The following is a 14,831-nucleotide window of genomic DNA, read 5'->3' as shown; positions in this document are numbered from 1 at the left end:
GGTGTCTTTTAGTGGTTTTACAGAGCATGTCAGGTCACATCAGAGGAAAACATTTTTCAAATCTTTTACGAAGCCAGTTTTTATTGTCTTAAAGTGAGCAATCAATCCATCATAAATCAGCTGTTTGGCACTTAAAGTCGATATTCAGTCACTATCGAAAAAAGTCACTAGAAATACCAGTCGCTATTGTCAATTTTTGCATGATTGACACGTTTTCTACAGATCGGACATTGGTGTCTCAGCATGATGAAACTTAACTAACCGAAAAATGTAAATAATCCTCAAGTACACTTTTGCAGTAAAAGTCCACATAATATCCCAACCACCTTTGTAAAACATATTTGTTTATTTGAAACTTTAAAATGGATTTTTAAAAATAAATTAATGGGACATTAACATCTTTATTAACTGTAAATTAATATTATATAGCGCATCTTTCCAAATATGTTTCAAAATTTGGTTGCTAGTGGCTTTGTTTGTACTCTCTTGTCCACTCAGAAGTGCTTTGGTCTGAGAAGCAAAAAGCTTAGAGCAGTTTTTATGGACACGAAATTTTGAGACCAACCATCTGGCCGTCAAGGTCGATTGAATGTGTTAAAGGCGGTCCTCCTACATTCTGGGGAACCATATTTTCCACTAGTTTATTTCTCCATGCTTGAAAATATTTAGCTTCTTTTTTATTGCTTCGCTTTATTTGTTCACATATTTCAAGAAGAGTTCATTTCAGATTAGTATTATTTTTAATAATGGACTTGGCTGAAACCAGCGACAAGTCAGTTCTCTGTTCTAACTGCGAGGAATCCAATTCCATCGAAAATCTTTACAAATGCGCTCCGTGCAACAAAATGGATGGCAATGAAAAACCAGTTGATACGGGATCCGTCGAATACTTGTGCGACATTTGCATTGCTTCTCACGTGAAAAAAGGTCATTCTGTGCTTGATCACAGAAATCTGCAACCCACCATATGCACTGAACATAAAATGATCTGTCTTGAATACTGCATCACTTGTGATGAACTATTTTGTGGAAAGTGTTTAACGAAACACCGTTTTCATACTTCCAAGTCGATGGCCGAGATGGCCAGCGAGGTTCGATCGAAGATTTTCAATTTGTTAACTGTATGGGAGAGCAACGAAAAGACTGCTCTGGAAAAACATGAGTCAGTTTCTGCTTTCGTGAATCAACATGAATCTGAAGTTGAAACTCTAGTTAAACAAGTTGAAGACAGAATTGACAAACTAAAAGAAAAAGTGATTGCAGAAATAAGAGCGAAGCTTGCAGAGTTTAAGAAATCGGAGAGTCGGTTCGAAGATCACATACAGAAAGTTGGTCAAACTCAAAAGGAATTGCGAGGGCTGCTTAGTATGTCTGATGGATCGATGATTGAATCTTTCCGTACTCTCGAAACAAGTCTTGATTCCTTGGGCGGCGATCATCGTGCTATTGAAGTTTATGAGATGAATACTAATGCATTTGGCACTACTGAAGGATTCGATGCTTTAAATGAGAAACTCGTTCGTCAAGTGGTGAGGAACTTGAAGCTACCTGGCGTAGAAAGGGAACATCAAATCGTGCCGCCATTTGGGAACTTTAAAGGTAACCATCTTTTTAAAACCAACAGCAAGAAAGAAAGACAGAATTTATTTTCCAACAGTGCTAACAAATTTACAAATTACTTGCAAAATCAACTCATAATATAATTAATTTCAAAAACTGAAAGCTCCTGATGGAAAGAATTGACAAAGGGCTCACAATGTGCCCTCTAGACATTGATAAGTGCAAGAGGTACTGCATAAACAATGAATAAATGAATTCCCTCTAAATCATATACCACAACGAGTACATCAAACTTCTAAGTTCGAACTATTTTTAAGGCCTTTTTTAAAACCTAATGGTCGCTGATGACCACACATAGCAGTGGATGTCCTTTATTGACTATGCTGGTTGCATAATTTGTTCTATATACCGCAGGTTAATTTTAACTATTTGCACATTTTAACTCAGTTTGTACATGAAACTTGCTAGTCGTAGGCTTTTATATCCGCTTTACTCAACTTTCTTGAATTTGACAACTATTACGGTTGCTGCTTCTGCTGAATGTATCATGTGCCTAGTCTCCATCCACCTGCGGGACAGGATGGAGACTTTTCGGACAGCGGACACCCAACTGAGCTCATGGGGCTTGAGGCCAAAAAATCGGTACAACCAAATAATACAAAGCCGTATTGAATGGTTGGTTTGATATTAGTTATAGTATTTCAATAACACATGTAGAGGAGCATAATGTCAATTTTTTGATAATACGCCGCATTGTCGACATTGTTTAGTTCTGAATTAAAAAACTTGACCTTGAAAGGAGAGTCTCTTGTCAACTAAGACACCCAATTTACTTGGATGAATGCGCTGGTATCTGTGAATAGTTTTTGATGGTTAACTCAAGACTAGACGCATTTTTATTTCTTTTGAAGGTAAGTTATAGAGTGATTTTAGATATATCATTTTCCTAAATGCACAGACCGCTACAACTTGACACTACATTTGTATCATAAGCAAAACGAAAAACATCAGATGATGCAGGAACTAATGGCATGTCATTTATATGGTCGAGGAAAATTGTTGGACCCAGAATTGAACCTTGAGGCACTTTGCACACCACTGACAACCATTTGGAAGAGTTTTCATTAAAAAACGACACACTGGAAACGATCAAATTTTAAACTAAACCTCGTATTTCATATAATTTCAGTTTCTTTTTACATAATTTCAGTTTTTAAAACATCAACAGTATTAATTTTAGGAAGAAACCTTAATGAGGGTAGAGTAAATTGTATTTTTCAAGATAATTGTAGAGACAGTTTTGCATATTTTTTTTTGGAAGATTTTGCTACAGGTGTTTAAAAGAGAACTAGGACGATAATTGTTCTCATATGATTTGGTTTTACTTTGTATCAGCAATACGTTGCAGACAGAATCGGTTTCGCATGTTCAGTTGTCGGTTTTTAACTTGACAGTGCCTGTGATCTCCAAACTCTATTTTTTTTAATTCTTAGCCCCTGGCCCTACTTTCACCGTTTCCACTTAAGCCTTTCTTCCGCGAGGGAGAGAATTTCATCCACTTCGCTGTAGCCTGTCCCATTTTATGGAGGTGGATGACAATGACACCCCTCCATCTGTGACCGAAGCGGGATTCGAACCTACGATCTTGGTGTTGACGGTCCCGCTTACTCACTCAGACACGGCTGCTCTCAGCCACCGGTCTCCAAACACGATCTATGAACCTTATATGCAATCCATTGGCAACTTTGAAATTATTGGTCAATCCGCTGGATTCGTAAATCCCCGAAGTAAAAGGGGCTACTCAAATAAGTTTACTACCTCCAAAAATATTTAGTAAACAAGGATATACGGATAATTTGCAAATGGCAGAGAGTGTTTCGACCATAGTCTTAACACACACACACAAAAAAAATCAAATTACTGTAGTTTTTTCGAAGTGATGTGATAAAAGGATCTGAACGAAAAATAGAACAAAGGCATCTTGGACAGTTCTTTAAAAAATGGCAAATTGGTCAACAGTTTTTGTAAGATAAATGACGTGAAAAACAAAAATTTTTGCAGAAGTTTTTGATCCCCGAAATGGCGTTAAAAAACCTACCTAAAGAACATTCCTCGAGTAAAATTTTACTCTAGTAAACTTAAAATTAAGAAACTTTTGTGAACGGCTGAAATTAAGCTTAAATAAGACTGCTCGTCCGCTTTAATCGCTCCAAATTAGACGAAAGATCAACCCGGTTTTTTTCGACCGGGAAATTTTTGTGGAAATTTTTTATATGGTTTCGAATCGCGACTGAAAGCTTTAATATATTAGATCACTAAACCGGGTCCGATGATTATTTGTGGTATCTGATTTTGCCCGGAAAAAAATTAAAACACACCCAAATTCAAAGTTTCTCCCCATTTTCTGTGGTCGGATTAACAATGTCACAATTAAAACCTGAAAGAAACAAGACAGCCTCCCGTGTGCAGGTGGACGCTATTGAATAAATTTACTACCACAATTAGTCTGCCGTGTAAATGATACGCAAATGAAGACTTCTCCTTGATGATATATTGATGATTGAAATAAACAATTGTGTGGAAAATTTATTCTCATTTGTGGTTTGAAAGTTATAGATATTTGTTTTTGTTGATTGTCTATAGGACTAAGTCAGTTTCCACTTTTTAGCTCAAGAAGTTGCCATATGAGAGAAGAATTATGGCTTGTTGATGTTATCAGACAAATTTTAATAACTTATTCATTTTTTCATAATTTTTGTTACAGTTTTCAAGAAAGCATGGAATAGTTATGCTCGGGTGTTCAACTTTCAGTCAATTTTTTTTTTGTAACTATTAAAATTGAAAAAGCGTTTTTGATATGAAGTTTTGATTCCATCAGAAAAATAGTTATCCGGAGCTTAAAAGTAAAGAAATTTCAACTGCGCTCAGTGTTCGTAAAATATGGGGAGTTGTCAAATTGCAATTTATGCAAAAAAGAAGCCGGGAAAGTGTCGAACGGGCAAATCACGAGAAACCCAATATAATCTTAGAGAGTAAGTCAAGTTTTATTTGTTACAATTTTTGACCATAGTCTTTTAAAATTGGTCGTTCTTTTTTATTGATAAGCGATAAGTTGTTCATCTCTTTCGAAGCGTCTGAGACAACTATGACTTTTGATTTACTTCAACGCGATTTAAAGAACCCCGAAATAAGTTAATTGATATCCGAGTCTGGTAACTTATCGGAGACTTTTTCGCCTTGTTGTATGTTCCAAAAATATTGAACAGACATCGTCTCTTCATTGTCTTAGAAAACCAGTCCCGAAATGTTTTGCGATGTGCGGGTAGATGTCTAATTTGCGATCGCTTTTTGCCTTTAGTCAATTATGGTTACTGACTTTCATTCCCTCTCGCTGCACAAAATTAGGGTTCATCCTTTTTTTATATAACTTTTCAACAGTGATTACGGTGATGGGCGATAGTTCAGAAACCGTCTTCTCTTGATTCTTTGAATATAGTTCTAAAAAAATGACTAAAAAACTAGCAAAAAATCGGTGCACAAATTGAAAACATTTTCAAAAAATTTTTCATTGTTTTTGCAGAAACTTTATGAGTTTTTGACATTTTTGATTGTAACATTGGCGTTGAGAACTCCAAAACTAAATTCACTCGAGTAAAACAAAGTTTTCACGACTTAAATTGAGCACAAATAAACTTTTGTAAGCCTTTATGCTCACCTTACTAGCTTGAAGTTAGACCAAAAATCAAAAATTTCGAACTGGTTTTTCTCGACACTGAGAAAAATTTTTCAGATTTTTCAATGTCGTTCAAATCACGACTGAAAAGGCTTCAATATAATTTATAAATTAACCCATTTCGATGATTATTTGTGGTACCTGATTTTGCGTGGAAATTTAAAAAATGAAAAATAAAATAAAACAACCGGATGCAAATTTCCTCTTTATTTTTTTTTAAATGTTCGGAGCAATAAGGTGTTCTAGTGTTGACGAAACTGATTTGACGCTTAATCAAGTGCAGCTAATGCGCTTGATGCAGTCAATATGATGCTGTCAGGATAATTTCTAACAATATGTTTTAATTTCATTGATTTTGAAAATTGTGTCGTGTGTTTTACATGGTTTTACTGCGGTTATTGCTCCCTTTTTGCAGAAAGTGCTGGAAAATTTTTGCTAGGTGTGTGTGTGTGTGTGTGTGCGGTATGGCCCTGGCAGTTATCTCGAGGGTTTATAGTTATCTGCATAATTAACGTTAAGTTTTTATATTTATGTACCAAAGTCAATAAGACCGAGAGTGATTGTTCCGACCATTGAAAATGGGAAGGAAATTTGGATTCGGGTGTCTTAGTTTTTTTTTGTTTTCCACGCAAAATCAGCTACCACAAAAATCATCGGATAGGGTTCAGTGATGTATCGTGTTAAAGCCCTTTCAGTTGTAATTCGAACGACTTTTCACAGTGTCGAGAAAAACCGGTTTTCACGGTCGAGCTAATTAGTAAGATAGTTAATAATTTCAATAGCTTTTTAAGCTTAATTTAAGCCGTAAAAACTTAGTTTCACTCAAGTAAAGATAGTTTTCGGGGTTTTTTGCGCAATTTTGGGAATCAAAAACTTGAAAATTCGAAAATGTTACATTTTTTCTATTTTTTTTTTCGTTTTTCAAGTCATTTTTCTTCAAAACTGTTTTCCAATTGAATTCTTTTAGTATGATTCTCAAATATGTCTAAGTTTTGTTTTTTTCGTTCAGATTCTTAATCACAACATGCAGAAAAAAACGACACCAATTTGAGAAAACGTTTTTGTATTTTTTAAGAATGTGGTCGGCTATCCTTGTTACGCTTGCTTTTTCTCGTTATATAAACTGTTTTCGGGTTAACAACTTGTTTTACATAATCACTTCGTATCTTGGTTCATTATCAATTCAAATTTGTAACGTCTCCGACACACTTAGTCTGGAGGCAATGAATACGCCTGGGACAGCAAAGGTCCTGGGTTCGAATCTGAGCAAGGCCTGTTGTTTTGCAAACGGGAAATATTTCGGTTCAGAAAAATTGTCGGCTTATTATTTTTCGGTTTATGTTTTCTGGCTTTCAATTTGCATTTCTACCAGCCTTGACTAGTAGTGAACGTAGTTAAGACTCCTATATAGGTCTTGCTTTTTTCCGGAAAAAGTCTTAAAATGTGCATAAAATTGGCTAATAACTACAGATGTGCATTCATACATATTGATGCCTTTATGAATTCAGTTAGGTATATCAGCAGTTTTTCAGTTCAATTGAAATTCATCTGCAGAAAGTGACGTAAAAAGCAGTATACAAATACAAACGTGAAAATGGTGCGAAAAAACGTGAACGATTTCTAGCTTTGAAAGGGGAATTTAATGTTTAGATTTCCAGCGCAACAAAAACTTGACCTATTGATCCAGTTGTATCAAGATGGGTTAATGTTATCAAAAAAGCGCCAATCATAAATCTTTCTAGAAGTTCAAAGAGCTTAAAGGGCATCTATTTTTCTCCGAATTTCGAAAGTTGAGATTTTTTCAAAAAAAGTCAGTGTTTTTTCATGTTTACTTGCGTTCATTCCTCTTTTCCAATCTTCGATTGGCTATGTTCTTTTTCCCGTCAAAAATTTTTTTCGGTCTGAATGATTTTGGCTTATTGTATTGGCGTAATAATCTATTCGGTCGTTTGAAGGAACCATAAGTTGCATGCTTTCCTCCGGATTGCACAAAACCATAAGTTTTTAAAGACAACAATTTTTTTCTCTCGTAATTGTTTTGAATTTTCATAAAACGCCATTGAATGTGTTTCTAGATGTGTTTTCCGCAAATAGAACATCATTCCAGGCAACGTTTTTCAGTTGAGGTTTCTCCGAAAAGTTTTCCGTTTTCTTTGGATTTAGTGGATCTCCTTTTCTTCCCTGTCTGCTAGCTTGTAATGCTATTTTTGGACACAGTGGTTTCGCTTCGTCTTTAATATTGAACCCTACTTTTTTCAGGATCCTCGATTGGCCTAGGGCTGATGCCCTCGCCTTTGCATCCTAAGGTCTGGGGCTCGGGTCTGAATCGGATTTTTTTTTCAGTTTGTATGCAATTGAAAAACAAATCGGTTAACATTGAATTGTCTGACCTTCAATTGTCTGCTCAAGTTTTGTCAGCTAAGTTTCCTCATCACGGATTTTGCTTGGCTTGTGCTATGAGCAACTTTAATTGCAAAAGCAAAAGTTGTTCATTCCCTTCTGCTGAAAGATTATCGGCTTAGTTGCAAGAATTCTAATTTTTCTTGCGCTGAAAGCAACTTTCATTGTAGTTGCAAGTGGAAGTGCTGTTCATGCTAGACTCAGTTGGGACTTAAAACTTGTGTGTGTTCCAAGATTATCGATTTTGTTGACTCTTTGTAAGTTTTGTTCCGTTGCTTATTTAAGATTCAAATTTCTGTTATTTTTGGAATGAATTTTTATTGAGACATATCGAGAATTTTAAATTTTTAGTAGAACTATATATTTTTTATTTTATAACTTTTAAAAAAATTTCGACTCAATGTTTTTCTTAATGTTTTTGTTGCATCGCAAGTAGTGCGAAGATCCGCTTTGCCTCTGTGTTAAATTTGCAAACTAAATTTTCATGGTTGCTTAATGCTTGAGCTAGAGGCAGAAGCGAACTAAACAAATAGAAAAGATGTTCACGGAACATGAATTTTTGAAAAGAAAAACAAAACAACATTTAAATAGCCATTTTGACGGAATTTGACAAATATGACCAGAAAAGTATCAATGACCTGAGCTCATTCATCAAGAAAAATTCAAAAGTAATTGATACAAATTAAATGCTAATCCTTGTTTATAAGCTTTTGAATACTAACTACGATGATGAGATTTTTCTTGCCTTCTAGTTCAGAAACCGGCTAATTATATTTTTGTTTCCTCACTAAGCTAAGTGCCCAAAAGTTACAATGATTCTTATCGAGGAAGATTAATGATTGCCAAAGTTATTCCTTTGTTAATGATTTCAGATGCATTTAAATTTGGACTAGAGTCCACTGGCCAATCATCCAGCTTTAAATTTGGAGTCAGCACCGCGGCTCCAAATACTGAACAAAAGCCAACGGTCAGTGACCGAGCCAATTACGACGAAAACATTTTTCAGTCAAAGGACGTATATGTTCATAATGCGACAACAAAAAGATCTACAGAGCAAACCACCGCTTCGACTTTCGCATCGATCAAGAAATCAAAAGACCCTTTTCGTGAAACCGGTTTCGAGTCGGGGCTTTTCGTGAAACAGGCTTCGCCTCAAACAGCAGCTGGAAATCTATGCGGGAAAGGAGAAGCTAAAATGCAACGTGTGGGGTCGTTATTTGCCCGACCGAAGAGTGACGATATGCAGACTGCGAATGGTAAGCGAAGTGAATTTTAATGACGTGATGAAGAGTAAAAACTAAATATTGATGCAATTTTGAAATTTTTAAATGACACTGTCATAAAAGAAATGTAGAGGACGAAATGCGCAAGAATTACCATTTCGACGAATATCTGCCATTAAGCGGTGCAATGCTACAAAACTACAGAGGACCAGATAATTTATTATATTAAAAACCATATAGTTCTTGTGGTGATTACTTAGTTTTCTTTATGCCATGTACTCCGGGGTACTAGACTTTTTTTCCAACCAGGTACTAGACTACATGAAACCGAGTACTATACTTTTTTCCGTAAATGACTTTGTTCTCTAGATTTCGCACGTGAAAATGTGCGTGTTTCAATGTGCGTGCTTCATATTAAATTCAATCAACCATCCGGCGCATCTGGTGAAGAGGTAACTTCCATGCTAGAAATGACAGAGGCTTGTGGTTCGAATCAGCATTCGTCTATTTTTTTGAATACCATTTCTTAATTCCCTTTGGTGGAAGTAAACGAGTTATAAAAATATTTAGAGAAAAATTTCTTATTTAATTTTTCTTAAATGTTTTACGCATGCGCTTGTTATGCTCTAAATTAGAAAGATTTGTCTTTCTCAAGTTTGCTCTTTCGTCAACCATGGGCCCATTTTTGAGCATGTATGCGTTTCAAATACCTCTTCTAATAGGTATTTGTTTTATATTGGTTTGTTTTTCCGGTTCGGTGTATCAGTTTTTTTTTGTTTTTCTTTGTTTTTTTACACGGACTTAAAGTTTTTGCTGTATACCTAATTGGTTCAGTGACTCATATGGCGTCGTTTGATGAGCGAAACAAGTTTCTTGTGCGTGTGCGTTTTTTGTATTTTGAGGGTTATTGCTTATTCAAGGGGTGTCAGTACAAAAATTGTCGGCTTAGTTACCGCTTCGTTAGTTTTGTTACGATTCAAATTTAACGTTCAACTCTCTATTTGGCGTATTTGTTTTTAAGATGCTCTTTTTTCAAGACTTAGACAAAGATATGAAATATTAGCTGATCTAGCTTTTCTCGGTTTTTTTAACAAAAAAATCGTCTTAACGGCTTAGGTCTCAATTTCTGTCTTCTAGTTTGTGATGCTATGTTGTATCTCAAGTGGTGCGAAGCACTGCTTTGCCTCTGTGTATCAATTTGAAACCTAACCAGGGTCTCGTCCAGTCAGCTACGAATGAATCTTGTTACCCTTGGATTTTTTCTTAGACTTTTTTCGGGTTACCAGCTAGTTTAAGAAACTCAAGGCCCAATTTCATGAAGTTTCGAATTCAACTACAGAGTACTAGTTGCTTCTGCATGCTGTGTCTAGACTCAAAATTTTCTATTCTTGATTATAGAGTTTTGATATTAGTTTTATGCTGATTTTTCGGCTTCAAGGTTTGTCAACTTAAGCTCTGTCAGTTTAGTTTCCAAATGATGTAGTCTTCTTCGCATACGCTCCTGATAATCTATCGTGGATCCTATGCGGGGGTTACTGGAAGTTTTTCAATATGTTTTTGACGGAAGTTTTCGGCTGAGTTTCAGTTTATTGGATGTCGGCTTCAATTCGATCGGCTTATTTACCGAATTTTTCCCCTTGAAATGAAGTGCTTTTGAGATCGGTAAGACTCTGGCACCATTTTTTGAATGCCAACCGCAGTAATACCTCTTGAAAACCTTAATACTATCGAACACAGAAAATATTCTTTTTTGTTCGTTGATGTTTTTCTTGTTTTTCATCTCTTCAGTTTTCAATTCCTGTTTTCTAGTTTTTAGCATCATATTGCACTCATCCTATCCTATAATTTTTGTATCGAAAGTGGAGCGAATCTCAGCTTTGCTTCAGTGTTAAATGATTCAATTCTTTTATTAAACCTGCGAGCGTAGTGTATTACTACGAACCTTCTTTTTTTTAAAAACTAAAAACAATTTTTTTAAAAACTTTTTTTTAAAAACTTGCAAACTAAAGTGCTCATTTGGTGGCACTTTTGCTATAATCATGATCTGTAGCATTAAAAGTTTCTCATTTTTTCTCTGCTTTGTTTGTGGCTTGTGTTTGTGAATTGTTAACCGTCCGTGGTTGAGTGATTAGTGCCTGAGACTCAACATCTCTAGGTGCGGAGATCGAGTCCGACACTTAGCCGAATTCTTACTAATTCGAGGCTTATTTATACTCTTCTTATTTCCTTTTATACAGCTGCTTTTTGTCGTGTTCTCGCTAGTTTTCGCGAAGCACAGACGTCTATGTGTGAAGCATGCGGTAAACAAGAATGTTGCAACCGGTTTCAAGATTTTTTGCCGTAAATAGGGTAATTTTTTTTACAGAATGGTAAAATTAGAAAATGTAACTTTACTTATCTCATATAACACCTACACGCACTACTTTGAAAAATTGGGCTCATGCTTGTTGCTGTGTAGGCCGGTACATGCAAAGTTTTGCATTATAAGTTCTAATGAGCCTTGCAAAATTTTTTGGTCAATTTTCTGCTTATTGCGTGTGTGCTTCAATAATTAATTTAATTGGAAGTTTGACTTGATCACTATTTAGCCTCAGTAAAACAGTCAACCATTTTCATCAAATTATTTTGAGTGTTAAAATTTTCGAGCTTTTTCTAAGAAACAAGAACCAAAAGTATGAGTGGATGCCAGCTTTTGGTTAGAACTTATGTTGTGTCTCCTGAACTTTTTCCGCAACCAGCGCTTCTTTGCAATACTAGGAATATTTTCCGCTCCTGTCCATAGCAAATTGTATTCGACAACTCAGTTCAACTGATTGAAAACATCACCAACTACAGTTCAACTGATTGAAAATCTCGCCAATTACAATTCAAAAGAATATGTGCTTGTATTAGGTATAAAGACATATTAGGCATAAAGACAGGTATAAAGATATTTTTTTGATATTTTCAATGGTTTTCATCTAATCTTTGGCGAATCTGATCAACAGATTTTCCTATTAAAACTAAATGAAAATCGCAATTTTCTAAGGAACAGAATGAATTGTGATAGGACAATCGTTTTCAACAATAAGTTTCTCATTAAATGTTTTTAATTTTAGACTGTCTAAAAGTTAAGAAGAGATTGACACATAACAGCAGCCATTTTGATGAATGATTTTTATCTAATATGGTCGAGTATAATGGTACTACTAACGCTTTTGTAGAATCGATATTTGGATTCCTTGTCGACATACGCCTTCATCGTTCCTTATTTGGAAACGAGGATGGTTCCTGCAGTTTACTTAAATTTTCACTTAATCTCAAAATTATTTATTTCTGTTCTCTTCATCGGATCAGATTGCTCTTTCTTTTAAAATAAACTCAACAGAAGGTGCTACTCCCAATTTTTTTTAATTTTCAAAAAATCAAACATGAATTTGGAGATTTGCTGCTTGGTTTGTGTTTACTTTGAATTGCGCTTCCAACCATTAAAGAAAGTGAACTGGGACGAATTAAAAAGCATCAGCAAGTTAGTCTTGGCGAGAAACGAGTAGAAACAATCTCGTGAATTAGAAATATTGTTATTCACGCTGCGTGGACTCGTTCCTATACTGGAACTCACATCTGGCAAAGAATCAACTTTGGACAAGGATCTTGTCAACTGCATTTAAGTGTTTGACATAGCAACTTAAAATAGAAGACAAGTCTATGTCACAATTAAAAACTACAATTTCAATAAGCCTACATTCAGGCTCGGTTAATCACTGCAAAATAAATTGAAGTAAAAACAAATTTCTTATGTCAACTATACTTTGAACGAATTTTATGCTTGTTGAGATCTGTAATGTAGAATGAAATTGTTCAATGATCTTTTTCGGTCTTTTAATCAAAGTATGGCATCCTCTCAAGTCTTATTTCAATTAGTTTTCGAATCCAGCATTATGAGTTGATTTATGATTTTTTTTCGAGAAAATTGATTTTCAAACTTCCTACAAAATTGGGACTTTTTCATATTGCTTTTTCAAGAAAAACCCCTAAAAGTTTCACAAAGAGTTATATAAACACAAGTTATACCGAATTTGCCGAATCGGTTGTAGGTTCACATTTATCTCAATACGAGTGGACTCCAAATAATACTTGGAGAAAAACATAATTACGATAGCGTTCCGATAGCAAAGAATTCAATTTTTTAGCATATCACCGAAATGGGAATCAATGGAGAAATGATCAGTCTTTAAATAATTCAATAAATGTAGTCAATGGATCAAATTGCTTGTTACACTTCCCCCCTTACTATGTTACATACACATTTGAAGAAAGACTGCATCATATTTGACTAATGCACTGTAGAAAATGAGCGTTCAGAAATTGACTGAAATTCTTAAAATCGTATGAGATTATTTAGTAAGACTTTATCTCAAATGGAAAAAAGTCTATTTCTTCTGTGTCGGTGTAGTTCTGGACCTGGACATAAATCTGAAAAAGATGAACCCATTTTTTCCTTTTGATGCTCTTATTGGATCCGGATACTCAAGTATGGGTTATTTGGTCGCCAACTTCAAAATCTTTTGACCAAATGCAAATCTTCATGATTATGCTGAATCGGTGAAATCTAGTACGCAAAAAGTACGGGTTATTGCTATGTTATACCTAGATTTATCTGTTTAGGTTTTCTTGGTCATGGATTACTCTTTTTATGGTAGATATTGAAATATTTTATTTGAAAGTGTATGAGTGGTTTGACTGTTAATCATTGTCGAAAGCTAAATTTTGTTGTGTTGGATATAGAGTATTTTGAAGACCAAGTAGTTAAAGTGTTGGGAGTTTCTCAGGTTGGGAAAACTGGGATTTTTTTTCCAAAAGTTTCAAACCAACTTTTCAATCTGCTTTGTGTACAAAACATCTTCATAGAGTTAGTTAGAGTAGTGAAAGACAGAACTGGATGAAATTTACAACAAGATGAAAAATTGAAATAATATTAAAATCTCAAAACATTGGAGACTTAATTTTCGGAACTTGGAGTTAGAGCCCGACACATGTCCGAAAATTCAACGTTGAATTTTTTTGATGAAGAACAAATTTGGAAGTGTAGCAGCTACCCAGTTCGACATGCAAGAACTCTTCATTGTGCGGAAAGAAAAGCAATTGCAGATGGAACTTGGACTCGATATTTTCTTAAACAGTTTGTAAAATAATATCATTCGTTTCGTGTTTAATTCTGAAAAATAATTGTTATATCCTTCTAATCTTTTTTCTTCTATAGTTCAAATGGCTGATAAATGTGATAAGACTGTAATTATAGAGAATTTTGTTCTTGACGAAGAAAATCAAAAAGAAAGTCTAGGAAATTGCTGGAGGTTCATGTAATTGATATCTTTTAGATTTTCTGTAAAATTTCTTAAATACTTTTGATACTAGTTTGTGCAATTGTTCGAATAATGTTATCTAGTACATGCGAAGAAACAACAGTGTGGGTAGATGTTATATTTGATTCAATTTGATATACTCTACGTTCACCAAAGCTACGCGAATAAGATAATTTTTCCCGAAGAGTGAATTTGAAAAAGAGCTAATTTTCATTCCCTAGTAAATCCTGGTGGGTCAGGAAAATCACATTTTTTTATTAGTTGAAACTATTAGTTTTTAACTAGAATTTGATAAGATTTCTAATTTTTGTCAACATTTTGATTTTTTTAAAGTCATGTGCAAAGTAAAAACCTCAAGTTAATAATAGGAGTAGATTTTGATTTGAATGAAAAACTTTCCAATAACGGAATCAAGTACTTGCTCATGTTTGATGATTCTTTTGAAGTTTTAGTTTTCAACCAATTTAAGAATTGCTACTGCTTGAAGACAGGGGTTTGATTACAATGTATCAAACACTATTTATTTCATCAAAGCAAATTAAGAAGAGATGTAAAGTTACAAATCACACA

At 34.7% G+C, this 14,831-nt stretch overlaps 2 protein-coding genes across 2 annotated transcripts in view; both read left to right on the top strand.

The window, feature by feature from the left end:
• The window catches only part of LOC134850117 (mediator of RNA polymerase II transcription subunit 20-like), a 425,236-nt gene that overhangs the window by 373,294 nt on the left and 37,111 nt on the right, over positions 1 to 14,831 (top strand). The window lies entirely within an intron of this gene.
• Positions 683 to 14,831, top strand: part of LOC134857069 (uncharacterized) — a 37,222-nt gene continuing 23,073 nt past the window's right edge. Inside the window, exons 1-2 of the mRNA XM_063873418.1 lie at positions 683 to 1,599; positions 8,566 to 8,949. Coding sequence (XP_063729488.1) covers positions 747 to 1,599; positions 8,566 to 8,949 — 1,237 coding nt within the window. The 5' untranslated portion in view covers positions 683 to 746. The remainder of the gene's footprint in view (positions 1,600 to 8,565; positions 8,950 to 14,831) is intronic.

Source organism: Symsagittifera roscoffensis, chromosome 1 (genome assembly GCF_963678635.1).
Source record: "Symsagittifera roscoffensis chromosome 1, txSymRosc1.1, whole genome shotgun sequence".
Lineage (NCBI taxonomy): Eukaryota > Metazoa > Xenacoelomorpha > Acoela > Convolutidae > Symsagittifera > Symsagittifera roscoffensis.
This window is presented reverse-complemented; position numbering and strand designations above follow the sequence as displayed.